Source organism: Bombina bombina, chromosome 7, assembly GCF_027579735.1.
Source record: "Bombina bombina isolate aBomBom1 chromosome 7, aBomBom1.pri, whole genome shotgun sequence".
Classification (NCBI taxonomy): Eukaryota; Metazoa; Chordata; class Amphibia; order Anura; family Bombinatoridae; genus Bombina; species Bombina bombina.
The window spans coordinates 354988917-355007937 of NC_069505.1; the positions used below are offsets into that span (position 1 = coordinate 354988917).

The 19021-nt window shown below is 40.4% G+C and overlaps 1 protein-coding gene across 1 annotated transcript in view; it reads left to right on the forward strand.

Annotated features, from left to right (window-relative positions):
* NUP210 (nucleoporin 210) overlaps positions 1–19021 on the forward strand; it is a 1597588-nt gene that overhangs the window by 1000556 nt on the left and 578011 nt on the right. The window contains 1 exon segment of the mRNA XM_053721041.1: positions 16394–16474. Coding sequence (XP_053577016.1) covers positions 16394–16474 — 81 coding nt within the window.

Below are 19021 nucleotides of genomic sequence, written 5' to 3' on the forward strand. Positions count from 1 at the left end.
ACAGGTGCCACTTCTTGGGTTTTTGTGAGACTTCTATTCCTCAGGCAAGGCAGGCACTTGCCTGTGGAATAGAAAACAATTTCTTTCATGATAGTGAGAACCCACAAGCCCCACCCTTTCTTTTTGTTAAGGTGACAGCAATATTTCTTTTGCTCTGCTTTATCTTTCCTGCTCTTCTATCTGGTTATGTATATCTGAGGATTATGGGAAGGGGCAGGGAAGGGAAGAGAGCTGTTTGGTAGGGATCATGTAACAATGATGTGCAATTCCTATCGCTCAACGCCCGGGACATGTAGTTCGTGCGCCGGGCATGTGGGTTTTTTTTACATTTAGTCCTGCTGCGGGCAAGCAGACCGCAGCAGGGCTACAGTTTTTTTTTTCATTGTTATTTTAATAGTGGCCAGCAGGGGTGACGCTCTCTTATACACTGTAAAACGGCCACACCGCCTTATATAAAGGCAGAGCGGCCGTGAGTGAGTAGGGGACATATTTGTCTAATGTGTAGTAGCTCCCTGTGCACAACCAGCCTCTCCCTGTCAGTGAGGTGTACTCTTGAAAGATCCCAGCAGTCATGTGTGTGTATGTGTGTGCCGGATCCGCTCGCTCCCTATCTTCAAGAGCTTTGCCCGTTAGCGGGAGCCTGCTGATTTCATGCCGGGCCAGCCAGCGCCTCCGGGGAGCAGCGCCCTGTGAGATTTCCTGCCAGCCCGACCGATGGCGTCTGACAATGACACAGAGGAGTTATTCGATGCGCCCCAGGATGTCAACCTGTCCTGAATTCCTATATTTTAAAGCATTTTTTCTAACTGTAACATGACCAGGCAGCCAGAAAGTGACGGGAGACATGGCCCTTTGTGGTATGCTTTAATATAGCACTTGTCACTTCCTGGCTGCCTGGGAGCGTTACAGTTCGAAAAACCGCTTTAAAAGATTGAAATTCAGGGCAGGTTGAAATCCTAGGGCACATCAAAGAACTCCTCTGTGTCACTGTCAGACGCCATTGGTCAGATTGGGCGCAAGTCTCACAGGGCGCTGCTCCCCGGGGGCACTGATACACATTGAGTATAAATCACACATACTTCATAGCCAGGACTATGGGGTGATTTTCTCATTGCATTCCAGGTACATAATCTGCTACATATGCGCCTCTGTCAATCATTGCTCCTATGTGTCTGTTAATCAGAAGGGAAATTCACTGCTCTGTATATGTTCTTTATAGTGAGAATGTAGGTATATGTTTACAAGCCCATTGTATATACCTGCATTATACTGCTTTCATTTACACTACATTACATATTTCTATATTTGTCCTGGTGAATTGTGTTTGTTTTAGTGTGTCCAGAAGGTTACATGATGTACAAAGGTTTCCCCTGTAAGAGGCTATATTTAGGAAGAATTACCCAGCATGAATATGTTGACAGTTTAACAGATAATACATGCCTGCTATACAATACAAGCTGCCATCTCTGTATAGAGCATTCGTATACAGCACATGTTATACACACACACCTCTAGTACTGTATAAAGTAGTGCAGCTCTACAGACAACAAACGCACCTAGTACTGTATAAAGTAGTGCAGCTCTACAGACAACACACACACCTAGTACTGTATAAAGTATTGCAGCTCTACAGACAACACACACCTAGTACTGTATTGTATAAAGTAGTGCAGCTCTACAGACAACACACACACACACCTTTAGTATTGTATAAAATATTACAGCTCTACAGACAATAGACACACCTCTAGTACTGTATAAATTAGTGCAGCTCTACAGACAACACACACACACGCCTCTAGCACTGTATAAAGTAGTGCAGCTTTACAAACACCCCCCCCCCTCTAGTACTGTATAAAGTAATGCAGCTCTACAGACAACCCACACACCTAGTACTGTATAAAGTAGTGCAGCTCTACAGACAACCCACACACACACACACACCTCTAGTACTGTATAAAGTATTGCAGCTCTACAGACAACACACACACACACCTTTAGTACTGTATAAAATATTACAGCTCTACAGACAACACACACATCCCTCTAGTACTGTATAAAGTAGTGCAACTTTACAGACTACACACACAGCCCTCTAGTACTGTATAAAGTAATGCAGCTTTACAGATAACACACACACACCCCTCTAGTACTGTATAAAGTAGTGCAGCTCTACAGACAACAAACACACACACACACACCTCTAGTACTGTATAAAGTAATGCAGCTTTACAGATAACACACACACACCCCTCTAGTACTGTATAAAGTAGTGCAGCTCTACAGACAACAAACACACACACACACCTCTAGTACTGTATAAAGTAGTGCAGCTCTACAGACAACACACACACACACCTCAAGTACTGTATAAAGTAGTGCAGCTCTACAGACAGCACACACACACCTCTAGTAGTGTATAAAGTAGTGCAGCTCTACAGATAACACACACCTCTAGTACTGTATAAAGTAGTGCAGCTCTACAGACAACACACACATACCCCTCTAGTACTGTATAAAGTAGTGCAGCTCTACAGATACACACACCTTTAGTACTGTATAAAATATTACAGCTCTACAGACAACACACACATCCCTCTAGTACTGTATAAATTAGTGCAACTTTACAGACTACACACACAGCCCTCTAGTACTGTATAAAGTAATGCAGCTTTACAGATAACACACACACACACCCCTCTAGTACTGTATAAAGTAGTTCAGCTCTACAGACAACAAACACACACACCTCAAGTACTGTATAAAGTAGTGCAGCTCTACAGACAACACACACACACACCTCAAGTACTGTATAAAGCAGTGCAGCTCTACAGACAGCACACACACACCTCTAGTAGTGTATAAAGTAGTGCAGCTCTACAGATAACACACACCTCTAGTACTGTATAAAGTAGTGCAGCTCTACAGACAACACACACATACCCCTCTAGTACTGTATAAAGTAGTGCAGCTCTACAGACAGCACACACACACACCTCTAGTACTGTATAAATTAATACAGCTCTACAGACATCACACACACACCTCTAGTACTGTATAAAGTAGTGCAGCTCTACAGACAACACACACACCTCAAGTACTGTATAAAGTAGTGGAGCTCTACAGACAACACACACACTCACCTCTAGTACTGTATAAAGTAATGCAGCTCTACAGACAACACACACACACACCTCTAGTAGTGTATAAAGTAGTTCAGCTCTACAGATATCACACACACCCCTCTAGTACAGTATAAAGTAGTGCAGCTCTACAGCTAACACACACACACACCTCTAGTACTTTATAAAGTAATGCATCTCTACAGCTAACACACACACCCCTCTAGTACTGTATAAAGTAATGCATCTCTACAGCTAACACACACACCCCTCTAGTACTGTATAAAGTAGTGCAGCTCTTCAGACAACACGCACCTCTAGTACTGTTTAATGTAGTGCAACTCTGCAGACAACACCCACACCCACCTCTAGTACTGTTTAAAGTATTGCAGCTCTACAGACAACACATGCACACACCTCTAGTACTGTATAACATATTTCAGCTCTACAAACAACACATACACCTCTAATACTGTTTAAATGGACAGTCTACACCAGAATTTTTATTGTTTAAAAAGATAGATGATCCCTTTATTACCCATTCCCCAGTTCTGCATAACCAATACAGTTATATCAATATTTGTTTTACCTCTGTGATTATCTTGTATCTAAGCCTCTGCAGACTGCCCACTTATCTCAGTGCTGTTGACAGACATGCCAATCAGTGCAGACTCCTAAATAACTCCACAGGAGTGAGCCCTAAATAACTCCAGTGAGCACAATGTTATCTATATGACACACATGGACTAGTACTGTCTAACTGTGAAAAAACGTTCAAAATGCTCCGAGCTAAGAGACGGTTTTCAACGATTTAGAAATCAGTTTGAGCCTACCTATGTTTAGCTTTTCAATAATACCACCAAGTGACCAAAGCAAATTTGATGATAAAAGTCAATTGGAAAGTTGTTTAAAATGTCATGACCTAATCTGAATCATCAAAGTTTAATTTTGACTAGACTGTCCCTTTAAAGTAGTGCAGCTCTACAGACAACACACACACCCCTCTAGTACTGTATAAAGTAATGCAGCTCTACAGACAACATGCACACACACCTCTAGTACTGTATAAAGTAGTGCAACGCTACAGATAACACACACAGCCCTCTAGAACTGTATAAAGTAATGCAGCTCTACAGACAACACACACCTCTAGTACTGTATAATGCAATGCAGCTCTACAGACAAAACACACACATACCTCTAGTACTGTATAAAGTAGTGCAGTTCTACAGACAACACACACACCTCTAGTACTGTATAAAGTAGTGCAGCTCTACAGACAACACACACACCTCTAGTACTGTATAAAGTAATGCAGCTCTGCAGACAATGCACACCTTTAATACTGTATAAAGTGGTGCAGCTCTACAGATAACACACACACCCGTTCTAGTACTGTATAAAGTAGTGCAGCTCTACAGACAACACACACACACCTCTAGTACTGTATAAAGTAATGCAGCTCTACAGACAACACGTGCACACACCTCTAGTACTGTATAAAGTAATGCAGCTCTACAGATAACACACACACACCTCTAGTACTGTATAAAGTAATGCAGCTCTGCAGACAATGCACACCTCTAGTACTGTATAAAGTGGTGCAGCTCTACAGATAACACACACGCCCCTCTAGTACTGTATAAAGTAATGCAGCTCTGCAGACAATGCACACCTCTAGTACTGTATAAAGTAATGCAGCTCTACAGATAACACACACACACACCTCTAGTACTGTATAAAGTAATGCAGCTCTGCAGACAATGCACACCTCTAGTACTGTATAAAGTAATGCAGCTCTACAGATAACACACACACCCCTCTAGTACTGTATAAAGTAATGCAGCTCTGCAGACAATGCACACCTCTAGTACTGTATAAAGTAATGCAGCTCTACAGATAACACACACACCCCTCTAGTACTGTATAAAGTAATGCAGCTCTACAGATAACACACACACCCCTCTAGTACTGTATAAAGTAATGCAGCTCTGCAGACAATGCATACCTCTAGTACTGTATAAAGTGGTGCAGCTCTACAGACAACACACACCTCTGGTACTATATAAAGTAATGCAGCTCTACAGACAACACGCGCAGGACAAGTAGATTGTCATGAGGGGCAAGTAGATTGGGCTCCCGCTTTAGTCCTTTGGACAAGTATTTTTTTTTTTTTTTTTAATTTCCACACCCCTGTGTAAGGATCAGGGGGTGGGAGGGTAATATCTATACTATAGCTAAAATTAACCATACAAGCTACCTGATTAACTTCTTCACTGCCTGAAATTTCACAAGTGTGGTGCGCAGCTACAATTTGCCATTGTTTTTGGCCACTAAGCCATGCATTTCTACTGTTTCCTAATAAAGGGGATCCCAGAGAAGCTTTTACATCCATTTGTGTCATGATTTCACAAATGGTATATAAATAATTTCAGTGAGAAACCCAAAGTTTTGAAAAGTAAAGATTTTTTTAATATGATCGCATTTGCCGGGGGAAACGGTGGCATGACATATACCAAAATGGACCTATATCAATACCTTGGGTTGTCTACTAAACAATATGTATACCCCGCTTTACGTCGATTCGCTTTACGTCGTTTCGCTAATACGTCGCCGCCGCAAACCCGGAAGTAGTTTCTCAGCGCGGCACAGCTCAGGACTTAGACAAGGAGTAAGGAGAAAAATTGCATGCGGTTTTACAGAGTGCGTTGGGAAGACTTTAGGGTTGCTAAAACTGTGCAGTACAGTATTGTACTGTACCAGATACTGTAATTTGGTAAGTCCAGTACAGTATACCGGTCTTCATAAGCATTACAGTATTTTTTGTACAATTAAAGGTACAGTACTGTACAGGATTATTTGTTAAATCCATACAGTAATTGTACCGTACACACAAGTCTAGTTCTTCATAAGCAGTATTTTTTGGCCAATAAAGGTACAGTACAAGTACCAGTATATGCTGTATACAGTATTATTGTCATAATACCTTTGTGCTTACCTTGAATAATACAGGTAAGCATTTCATATGCCTCCATCTCATATACAGTACCATACCATAAAACATAACCTACTTTAGTACTGTACAGTATTGTTTGGCATGGTTTGAGATCTCCACATAAAATAAGGATCTGTCATACAGTACAGGTACAGTAGAGTACTGTACATTAGGTTATGGTATGGTACTGTATAGACTGTATGAGATGAAGGAGGCATATGAGATTATTACCTGTACTATTCAAGGTAAGCACAAAGGTAAAACCAATCATTGCAATAGGAGCAGACAATCTTTTTTTTTCATGTTTTTTTTTCATACAGTAATTTAAAAATTCACTCCCAGTATCATCTCTGTTTTGTATTTTAGTCTTTATTTTATTTCTACATTTCTACAATGGCCCTGGCTCCAGGTGATGAAAAAAAGAGGATCCGTAAGCCTCTTACATTGAATCAAAAGTTGGAAATGATAAAGATGAGTGAGCAAGGCATGTCCATCTCAGATATAGGCCGCAAGTTAGGTTTGGCTCGCACAACAGTTAGCACAGTGGTGAACGCTAAAGAAAAATACTTAAAAGAAGTAAAAAGTGCTACTCCAGTGCACACAAAAGTGATTCGCAAGAGAGACAACCTTATTGCTGAAATGGAGAAGCTGCTAGTGGTTTGGATAGAAGATCAAACCAGCCACAATGTTCCTTTAAGCCAAGCCATTATTCAAAGCAAGGCACTATCCTTGTTTAATGCAATGAAGACTGATAGAGGTGAGAGTGCTAAAGATGAAAATTTTGAAGCTAGCAGAGGTTGGTTTAACAGGTTTAAGGAAAGAAGTCATCTGCACAACATTAAAGTGCAAGGGGAAGCAGCTAGTGCAGATGTTGAATCTGCAGAGGCTTTTCCAGAAGAGCTGGCTAAAATTATAGAAGATGGTGGTTACACCACACAGCAAATATTTAATGTTGATGAAACCGGCCTTTTCTGGAAAAAAATGCCATCTAGGACATTCATTGCAAAGGAGGAAAAGTTAATGCCAGGATTCAAAGCTGCAAAGGATCGACTAACACTGCTTTTAGGTGCTAATGCAGCTGGTGATTTGAAGCTGAAGCCTATGATGATCTACCATTCTGAGAATCCCAGGGCTCTGAAAAACTATGCTAAATCTAGCCTGCCTGTTTACTACAAATCAAACACTAAAGCCTGGATGACTGCAAGTCTATTTACAACATGGTTTACAGATTATTTTAAACCCACAGTTGAAGCCTACTGCAAGGAAAAAAAAATTCCTTTTAAAATTTTAATGCTTACTGACAATGCACCTTCTCACCCACGAGCATTAATGGAAATGTACAATGAGATTCAAGTTGTTTTCTTGCCTGCAAACACCACATCTATTCTTCAGCCTATGGATCAGGGAGTGATTGCAACCTTCAAAGCATATTATTTGAAGAAGACATTTACTGCTGCTATAACTGCCTTAGATAGCGATGCATCTGATGGTGCTACACAGAACAAATTAAAAGCCTTCTGGAAAGGATTTACAATTCTAGATGCTATTAAAGCAATTAGAGATTCCTGGAATGAAGTTTCAGAATCAGCATTGAGACGTGTGTGGAAAAAGCTTATCCCCACCTTTATGGATGATGTTCCCGGCCTTGAGACTTCGGTAGAGGAAGTCAATGCTAGCGTTGTGGACATGGCTAGACAACTGGAACTAGAAGTGGAGCCTGAAGATGTTACAGAATTGCTTGCATCTCATGACCAGCCATTGACAGATGAAGATTTGATTATGATTGAAGAGCAAAGAAGACTGTTTCTTGAAACTGATGGTTCTACTGATGAAGACCCAGTTTGCATTAGGGAAATGCCAACAAAAGAATTAGAGGAATATGTCAATTTAATTGAAACGGGTTTGGCAGGTTTGGAGCAGATTGATGGCAATTTTGAAAGAAGTTCTTCAGTTAATAAAATTGTGTCAAATGGAATTGCATGTTATAAAGAAATACTTCGAGAAAGGAAGCGTCAGTCCATGAAGCAAACTTCTTTGCTATCATATTTTAATAAAGTCCCACAGCCATCATCATCACCTTCAACATCAAGACCTGATGAATCTTTGTCAAGTTCTCCACCTTCAAAACTGATTTGCATTGAAAACTCAGATGATGAATCATAAGCAAAGATAAGCAATAAAGCACATACCACTGTATTGTACTACATGTTGTACTGTACAGTACCTGTATACAGTATATGTATCCCTTTCTACTGTCTGCATAACTGAATACAGTAGTGTACTGTCTTTTGTTGTTATTAAACTAAACTTAGCACTATTGCACACCTATATATGTTATTTCAAACATGTTTTTAAGCTTGTAAACACACTGGCAAGTGAAAAACAAGTAAAAAATGCATTGACTCACTTTAAGTCGGTTTTCACTTTACAGCGGGGCTCCGGTCCCTAATCCGCTGTATGAGCGGGGTATACCTGTATGTGTGTATATATATATATATATATATATATATATATATATATTCCAGACAATGTGCACTCCAGAGATTCAATGCAATGGCCTTAGGTGCAGCAAAAGGAATAGATATAAATCAAAGGCAAGCGCACTCCAAAGGTCTTAAAACAACAAAGGTCACTTTAATTGTGAACGTTTTCGAGTCTATCACAGTTGAGATATAATCAATAATCATAGTCTTAAATTGGAACACAGTATATTTGTCCCTTAATGGGATAGTAAAGTCATAATTAGACATTCATGATTTGATAGACAGAGCATACCAAAATGTTTTTATTTTTTTCTTCAAATTTTTATTTAAATACAATAAGTCAGGAAACATAAATAGAAAAGGGACTCACAGGTCCCAGAGCATAAATACTTAATAGTTACATTTTTAAGTGAGGTGTTTAACATATGTTATTCACATTCATAACAATATCCATGAAATCTGGTATATAGGAAGAGTGGATGAAAAGGAATGGGGGAGGGTTGGGGAGGGGGAGGAAGAGGAGAGGAGTCCGATATTTTTAAGAGGTTTAAGTTCAGTCTGTAGTCATGACATTAGGAGTCTGTGTAGTATCAAATCTTGTTCCCCAATCTGCCCAAATGAGTTCAAAGAGGACTGATCTGTTTAGTGAGTAGAAGATGCTTTTTTCCATTGTGTAGACATATGCCATAGAGTTGAGAATCATAGGCCAGCTTGAAGGGGATATGTTTTTCCAAGATTTGGCAATGGCCGCTTTAACCGTGATAAAAAGAGAGATGCATAAATAGGAGTGGTGTTTAGGGAGAGTATGAGTCCTAATATGGAGAAGGGCAATAGCAGGGGTTCTAGGTAGTGGTATACCCATTCTGGTCAGTGTTTGGAAACATGTATTCCATAAGGGTCTAAGTTTGGGACATTCCCAACAGATATGCATTGAGTCCCTGATGTACTCACAGTTACTTCAACAGATAGGGGAGGTAGTACCGTACATTTTGGCAAGTCGTGTAGGGATGTAGTACCAATGTGTAAGCAATTTATAATAGGTCTCAAACAATGTGACAGAATGTATGGCTTTTTTAGTCAGGGTTAATGTGTGCTGCCATGTTTGCAAGGGGACAGTTATATTTAGATACGTTTTCCATTTTTGTAGATCAGATGGTTTATCTGCTTGGTTTGTGTACCCTATAAGAGAGTAGTGTAGGGATAGGGGCCTGCGTAGCCTTTTACTCTGGTTTCAAATGGTTAAATGGTTTCCCATAGTGTGCGAGGGTGAGATAGCTCGTGCTTAAAGCCCCAACTAGTTAAAAAGCTTTTCAGTCTAGTGTATTCAAAAATCATATATTGCGGTGTTGGGTTGCCATCTCCTATTTTGTCTAATGTGCGAAAAAGGAATTGGGGGGGGGGGTGACCAAAGGTCTGAGACATTGTGTACCCCCAATTGTGTCCACTTATGGATGTGAGTCTCTGGGAGACCCGTGAGTAGTTCTGCAAAGGAGGTGATCGTTGAGGTGTGTGGGGCTATGTGAGTGTAATGTCTAATTTTATCCCACATCGCGAGGCATTCCTGAATTATAGGGTTAGTGATATCTAAAGTTATTCTGCAATGGGGGGGGGGGGGAGTCCAGATTAGATTTGGTAGGGGAGAGATGCTTGCTCAATAACTTTTAATTTACTAAGTGATTTCACTGCTCCCCATTGTGACACATTTGTTAGCATGTCTCCCTCATAGTAACGGACTATGGAGGGTGAAGCTATGCTGCCCCGGTGTACAGAATTCTGCAAGATTTTGTGTGCCACCCTAGGTGGTATATATTGCCAAATATATTTGGTAAACTCACTCTGGAATTGATGGAGTAAGTGTCTAGGGATTTAAACTGGGAGGCATCTGAAGAGGTAGGTTATTTATTTTAATTATCTGGGCTATGTTATTCAAGAGCTTAACTCCAAGATGTAATAACATAATTATCAACCCAGTTAGCCTGGTGTTAAGTTTGAAGAAGCTGGACTTGGCTTTGGGGGGTTACCCCATGTGAAAATGTCATTTTTAGATAAGTTTACTTAGGGATTGAGGTCGCTGGGTCTGCTGAGAAGGCCTTTACATCATCTGCAAAAAAAGCTATTTTGTGTGTTGTGCCGTGTAGAGTAATTCCATCTATATGTTTGTCAGACCTAATTTTTTTCTGCAAAACGTTCAATTGCTAGGGCAAACAGGAGGGGCGAGAGGAGGCAGCCCTATCTAGTACCATTAGAAATTAAAAAAGAGGAAGAATGATATCCTAATCCCTTAACTGTTGCAGTAGGGGTGGAGTATAAAGCTTGGATAGCTGTCAGGGTTTCCTCAGGAAATCTAAAGGCCTTAAGGACGTCTCATAAATAGTTTAAACTGACTCAGTTGAAAGCTTTTTCTGCATCCAGTGATATGACCGAGAAAGGTGTATTTAATCTAGTGGATTCAGTGAGGATATTGAGCAAGCGTCTAGTGTTGTCAGGTCCTTTGCGATTGGGTATGAACCCTACTTGATCTAGATTAATAAGATGAGGGAGCAATTTAGAAATGTGATTTGCTAGTAATTTGGCGTAAATTTTGACATCTAAATTGATAAGGGATATGGGTCTATAGAGCAAAGGGATGGGTCTTTTAAGGGTTTTGGGATAGTGACAATTGTGGCCTCAAGAAATTCTCTGGTGAAGTTTCCTTCCTCCTTAGCTAGATTGAAGATTCTGAGGAGTAAAGGGGTTCATTTATATAAGTCCTATAAAAGATTGCTGGGTATGCATCTGGGCCTGGAGTCTTGAAAGCTTTTATATTTTTGATTACTTGTTTGACCTCTCTGAGTGTGAAAGGGGCAGTCAAGGGAGTCACGATGTTCGTCTAGGAGGGTTGGTAGTTTTAGGGTATTTAGGAAAGCATAGATACCCAATGGGGGGGTTGCTGTATGACCTTCAGTCTTTTCTATGTTGTATAATTCTAAATAATAATTTGCAAAACATTGACCTATTTGTGAGGGAAGTTTAAGAGTTTGATTACTGTGACAGATTTGGTGTATGCGGGTAGTGCTTGTCCTATGTCTTAGTTTGTTTGCTAGAAGGGTATCGGCTTTATTGCTCTTGTGATTAAACAGTTGTTTCAATTTAGCAAGTTTAATTGGGTACATCGTAATTCGAGCTGGCATATATGGTTTTGAGGTTCAATATATAATCTGTGATGGATGTTGAAGGGGTGAAGCGGTTAGCGTTTTCTAGCATTCATAGTTTAAGATGGGACTGAGCAAGGAATAATAAACCAGCTTGTTTTTTGAGATAGGCCTGTCTCCTAATAAGGTGACCTCTAAGTGTGGCTTTAGCTGCTCCCCATGGGGTGTCATCACATCCCAGCATATTGTCTTTTCAAAGTTCCTCACAAAGGTAACATCAGAGAGGATTTGGTGGGGGAGACGCCAGGAAAATTTGGTACAGAGGTTATCTGTTAAATGAAGGTCTGTAATTACAAAGTCGTAATCAGACCAGGGGCATAAGAAAATTTTTGTTTGCTTGATTAGGTCCCTAGGGTGGAAGGACCTCCATATGTTGTAGTAGTTAGATTGAGATATAATACTTCTAAATTTGAGGGCAAGTTGTTCAGCGTGGGAGTTATGTTTATTTAATTTTCTGGTTTTCCTATCTAATTTGGCGTCCCAAACCATGTTAAAGAGTATTAGGGAGGTAGATATATACTAAGGTATAGTTAACATGGTTTAGTTTACAGACCGATATCAGTAATCTAACTTGGGGATCCATAATGACCTGGATTTGCTCATAGGCAATTATCTTATGTCAGATGCCCAATGCGTTTCTTGTAAGAAGACCACATCGGGATTGTGGAATTTAAGTGATCTCAGCAATAAGTTTAGCAATAAGAAGTAAAGGCATCAGGAGGTTGTATTGGGTTTCTGTATCTAAGATTCCTTTTACACTTTAGAAGGATCAGGTTAAAAAAAGCTTTATTGAATCTTAAGTGATATAACAGCAGGGGGGATTATTATGAGCCTCTGGGTATTCCGGAGTTCTGTTAGAAGTTCTGAGTCTCTATTTTGAATGGGGCCAAATATATGCTTCTGGGTACATGAGTGTAGAATATACCTGCCTAGTGGTTATCAATTGGTGCTGCGTGCTTAGGCTATAGATGTACAGCTCGTTCACAGAGTGTGTATGCTTATGGATCGAAATTGATCACAGTTATAAGTCTCTGCTTAGGGCGTGACTGATGGTGGGGGTAGTGGGCCCAAGTTCATTGAAGTGTGCTGAGGAGTGTCTCTACAGATTTGCTATGAGAAAAAAGAAAGTGTGCAGATCTCACCCATCTGTAGTCTCCTTTGCTGTGAGTTTCTACATACAGACACAATCAGGCCCATTTATCAAAGGGCTTGCGGACCTGATCCGACACTGCGGATCAGGTCCGCAAGACCTCGCTAAATGCGGAGAGCAATACGCTCTCCGCATTTAACATTGCACCAGCAGCTCACAAGAGCTGCTGGTGCAACGCCGCCCCCTGCTGACTCGCGGCCAATCGGCCGCCAGCAGGGAGCTGTCAATCAACCTGATCGTATTCGATCGGGTTGATGTCTGGCGATTCCTGTCCGCCTGTTCAGAGCAGGCGGACAGGGTTATGGAGCAGCGGTCTTTAGACTGCTGCTTCATAAGTTGTGTTTCTGGCGAGTCTGAAGACTCGCCAGAAACACGGCCCTTCAAGCTCCATACGGAACTTGATAAATGGGCCTGATAGTAGTCACTTTCAGTGTCCTAGTGTGTTTGAGGGGAAGCCGTAGTGATGTTGGCTGCACTTCCCAACACTGTCAGGGTGATGTTCGAGCTTCACTCAGTTTCTGTAGAAGCCGGTCTTCTCCAGCTTTATGTGTCGAAGGGATCCAAGATGGCATCTGTTTGCGCCACTTCACAGCTCCCTCTGGTATCGATTCCTGGCTGCAACACTTGAGCTGGTGCCGAACCGGGGATGTTGTCACTTGAAGATTCTGAGGTTATGGGGAGGCCTTGGGTCTCTCCCCCCCAAGCATAGAATTTTAAACAACTTTCCAATTTACTTCTATTATTTAATTAGCTTCCTTCTCTTGTTATCCTTTGCTGAAAGGATTATTTAGGAGCGCTCAGGAGCAGCAAAGAACCTAGGTTCTTGCTGCTGATTGATGGCTGCATATATACACAGATTGTCATTGGCTCAGCCATGTGTTCAGTTAGAAACCAGTAGTACATTGTGGCTCCTTCAACAAATGATACCAAGAGAATGAAGCAAATTTTATAATAGAAGTAAACTGGAAAGTTGTTTCAAATTGTTTGTTCTACCTAAATCATGAAAGACGTTTTTGGGGTTTCATGTCCCTTTAATAAGGCTATTGTATGTAGTGTAGTTTGTACATCTGTAGTATTATTCCTTTGGTCTTAATAACCAAGTTGTCCAATGTGTAGCAAAGTACAGTATCTGTGTTCATCAGTAAATCTCTGACTCTTAACCCCTTAACGACACACGTTGGTACAGGGTACGTCATACACAAACTGGTTGTTAAAGACCAACGACGTACCCTGTACGTTGTTAGGGGTTTAAAGCGGCTGGAAGCAATCCTGATCGCTTTCCGTCGCTTTCAAGGTATTGCCATGATGTCACGATATTGAGGCATCACTGCAATACATTTCTTGGCACACTGATGCAGAGTGGGCCACTCTGTGGCCCTCTCTGCATCGGCCAGCGATGGTGCAGATCAGTGGTGGGTGGGAGCAGCTGCAGGGAGGCGGCCCATCGCTGGATAAGTTCCGGTGATGACACCGGCCACTGTTCCGGGAAGGTGGGCGGGAGCTCGCAAGGGGGGGGGTGGGAGCGCACACACGCAGACGACTCTCCAATCGATGAGAGAGGGAGAGGGGAAATGTTGTTGGGAGGGGGATAGGATATTGATGGTGTGCAGCTACTCTACAGAAAAATGGGGAAAAATAAATAAATTAATTTAAAAAAAAGCAATTTTGTTAAGAAATTGGGTACTGGCAGGCAGGTGCCAGTACCTAAAATGGCCACAAATAGGAAGACGGGGAGGTTAAAAGAGCTGTTTGGGAGGGATTGTGGAGGTTGGGGGTTAGGGGGGAACCTACACTGCAGAAACTATTTATTTGTTTTAGAAAAATGCTTAAAAAAAAGGCTTTTATTTTAGTACTGGCAGACTTTCTGCCAGTACTTAAGATGGTGGTGACAATTGTGGAATGAGGAAGGGAATAGAGCTGTTTGTGAGGGGTCAGGGAGGGATCAGGGGGTGGGATGTGTCAGGTGGGGGACTGATCTCTACGCTAAAGTTAAAATTAACCCTACAAGCTACCTAATTAACCACTTCACTGCTGGGCATAATAAAAGTGTGATGCGCAGCGACATTTAGCTGCCTTCTAATTATCAAAAAGCAACGCCAAAGCCATATATGTCTGCTATTTCTGAAGAAAAGGGATCCTAGATAAGCATTTACAACCATTTGTGCCATAATTGTACAAGCTGTTTGTAAATAACTTCAGTGAGAAACCTAAAGTTTGTGAAAAAGTTTGCGATTTTTTTTTTTTATTATTTGATCGCATTTGGCGGTGAAATGGTGGCATGAAATATACCAAAATGGGCCTAGATCCATAATTTGGGTTGTCTACTAAAAAAATATATACATGATATTCAGGGATTCCAGTTTTACAACGTAACTATCGCTAATTTTGGGGGAAAAATTGTTTGGAAATAGCAAAGTGCTACTTGTATTTATTGCCCTATAACTTGCAAAAAAAAGCAAAGAACATGTAAACATTGGGTATTTCTAAACTCAGGACAAAAATGTGAAACTATTTAGCATGGTTGTTTTTTGATGGTTGTAGATGTGTAACAGATTTTGGGGTTAGAAAAAGTGTGTTTTTTCCATTTTTTCATCATATTTTATAATTTTTTAATAGTAAATTATAAGATATGATGAATATAATGGTATCTTTAAAAAAAAGTCTATTTAATGGCGAGAAAAACGGTATATAATATGTGTGGGTATAGTAAATAGATAAAAGGAAAATTACAGCTAAACACAAACACTGCAGAAATGTAAAAATAGCCCTGGTCCTTAAGGGTAAGAAATTGAAAAATGGCCTTGTCCTTAAAGGGACACTGAACCCAATTTTTTTCTTTCATGATTCAGACAGAGCATGCAATTTTAAGCAACTTTCTAATTTACTCATATTATCAAATTTTCTTCATTTTTTGGTATCTTTATTTGAAAAGCAAGAATGTATGTTTAGATTCCGGCCTATTTTTGGTGAACAACCCTGGTTGTTGTTGCTGATTCGTGGATAAATTCAAGCACCAATAAACAAGTGCTGTCCAGGATCCTGAACCAAAAATTGGCTTGCTCCTTAGCTTAGATGCTTTCTTTTTCAAATAAAGATAGCAAGAGAACGAAGAAGAAAAAAATCATAATAGGAGTAAATTAGAAAGTTGCTTAAAATTGCATGCTCTATCTGAATCACAAAAGAAAAAGCCAGGAGGGCTGTCAAGGCCCGAGAATGAGCCGTGGCCTGGCTGTTGAGAAATCAGGGTCTAGAGTTCTATGTCTGCATCCATTTTCAATACATCTGTTCTACATCTCATACAATTGTGTGTATCAATGTTGGTATTATTAATGCTGAAATTGTACTCTTCTTTTCACTAGTCTTCAAAATTTGCATTTGAATCCATATCAGCCAAATGGACTATGCATAATTATTGCCTTGCCCATAACTAACATTATGCATTTTCTTTGCAGGATAAAGTAGAAGTTGAGGTTGTTCAGCTTAAAGCAGTTAGAATTCATGCACCTATAACAAGAGTGAAGACCGGTACACAGGTGGTTTTATTATTGCATGTTATTTGTATTTATTTATTTTATATTTAAATTACTGCAATTTTTTTTTATCTTTTGATGCACTTAAAGTTTGGCTTGTATAATATGTAGATTAATTTATTATCCCTAAATAGAATTAACGTATAAAGCAAACATATAAAGCAATAGTAGCAACATTTTGCGGAAGACGGATACACAGTGTTTATTTTGCTAATTTGGTTAGATAAATGTATATTATATAACATGGATGCTTGTAAACAAAATGGAACTATGGTGTGTTTTTGCGGTTTAAAGGAATTATACTATGTAGCATTATTATTTATGTTGGCATGACCAATCTTAGGAACTGGGGTGACACAGTTCATACAATTTCTACCCTTCTCTTAAAAGGAACATTGTACTATTTTTTTCTTCTTAAATGGAAAGAGTCCACAGCAGCATTCATTACTTTTGGGAAATAAGAACCTGGCCACCAGAAGGAGCCAAAGACACCCCAGCTAAAGGCTTAAATACTCCTCCCACTCCCCTCATCCCCCAGTCATTCTTTGCCTTTCGGCTCAGGAGGTTGGCAGAGACGCGTCAGAATTTTAATTTTGGTTTTTGTCTCTTATGGAGGGTAGTACTCTTCGACATGGGACAGGAGTTTTAAGTAGTCCTGTCAGTATCTCAGTGACGGCTTGGATGAAAGTTAGAGTCCGGAGATGCAGGAAGTTTCTTTCTGCGAAACCATCCTGACTCATGTTAACAGTTCCTCAAGCAATCAGCGTTGTTAAACTTCGCTCCGCTGCCTGCTTTCTTCTCTCAAGTCCATCGCGGAGGCAATGCTACTATTCGTCAAACTTTAAAGACCGTATTCCTGTTCCACGGCGTTGATCCCGGTAAGATCGTTTCATTTCTCTTGTAAGGTGTATCCAGTCCACGGGTTCATCCTTTACTTGTGGGATATTCTCCTTCCTAACAGGAAGTGGCAAAGAGAGCACACAGCAGAGCTGTCCATATAGCTCCCCCTCTAGCTCCACCCCCCAGTCATTCTCTTTGCCGGCTCTAAGCAATAGGGTCCCTCTCGGAAGGGTAAAGTGAATGTGGTGTTAGATTTGTAGTTTTTGTTCTACAAGCAAAAGTTTGTTATTTTAAATGGTACCGGTTTGTACTATTTACTCTCCTGCAGAAAAGAGATGAAGATTTCTGCAGGGAGGAAAATGATTTTAGCATGTTGTAACTAAAATCCACTGCTGTTCCCACAAAGGACTGAGGAGTACCAGAAAACTTCAGTTGGGGGGAACGGTTTGCAGGTTAGGCTGCAATAAGGTATGTTCAGTCATTTATTTCTAGACAAGACTGTGATAATGCTAGAAAAGGACTGATGATATCCCCATGAGGGAAGGGTAAGCTTTATTCAGAGACTAAGTATAGAATTACAAGCTTACAGAACAGGGCTAATTTAGGCTGGTTGACACTATTTCTCCTGTTAAGTGTGGTCAGTCCACGGGTCATCATTACTTCTGGGATATTAACTCCTCCCCAACAGGAAGTGCAAGAGGATCACCCAAGCAGAGCTGCTATATAGCTCCTCCCCTCTACGTCACACCCAGTCATTCTCTTGCACCCAACTAATAGATAGGATGTGTGAGAGGACTGTGGTGATTATACTTAGTTTTTTATATCTTCAATCAAAAGTTTGTTATTTTAAAACAGCACCGGAGTGTGTTGTTCCTTCTCAGGTAGAATTTGAAGAAGAATCTACCTAAGTTTTTGTATGATTTTAGCCGGCGTAGTTAAAATCATTTTGCTGTTCTCGGCCATTCTGAGGAGTGAGGTAAACTTCAGATCAGGGGACAGCGGGCAGGTTAACCTGCAAAGAGGTATGTAGCAGTATATTATTTTCTGAGGAATGGAATTGACTGAGAAAATACTGCCAATACCGATATAATGTAAGTTCAGCCTTAAATGCAGTAGTAGCAACTGGTATCAGGCTGTCATGTATGTATATTTACACTTCAGTATTCTGGGGAATGGCACTTCACTGGGATTATACTGTATGCATGAAACTTTTAGCCTAACTTGCAGTGGGAACGACTAGCAGCAGGCTTCTAATGACACTTCATTTTATTTGATGTTAAACGTTTTTGCTGGCATGTTAAATCGTTTATTTATCTGAGGTACTGGGTGAAAAAATGTTTTTGGGCACTGTTTTTCCACTTGGCTGTCATTTATTTTAAGTTTAGTCAGTTTACTGATCTTCCCTCACTGTTGTATGTGAGGGGGAGGGGCCTATTTTGGCGCTTTTACTACGCATCAGAAATTCAGTCACAAGTCTGTTTTCTTCCCTGGATGATCCGGATCGTCTCTACAGAGCTCAAGGGTCTTCAAAAATTATTTTGAGGGAGGTAATCACTCACAGCAGACCTGTGAGATTGTGCTTTGACTGTGATAAAAAACGTTTATTTTACTGTACATTTTTTCTGCTGTTTAAGGGTTAGTTATCCATTGCTAATGGGGGCAATCCTTTGCTAAATTGTGTTTTTTACCGGGAAAAATTTGATTTTATAG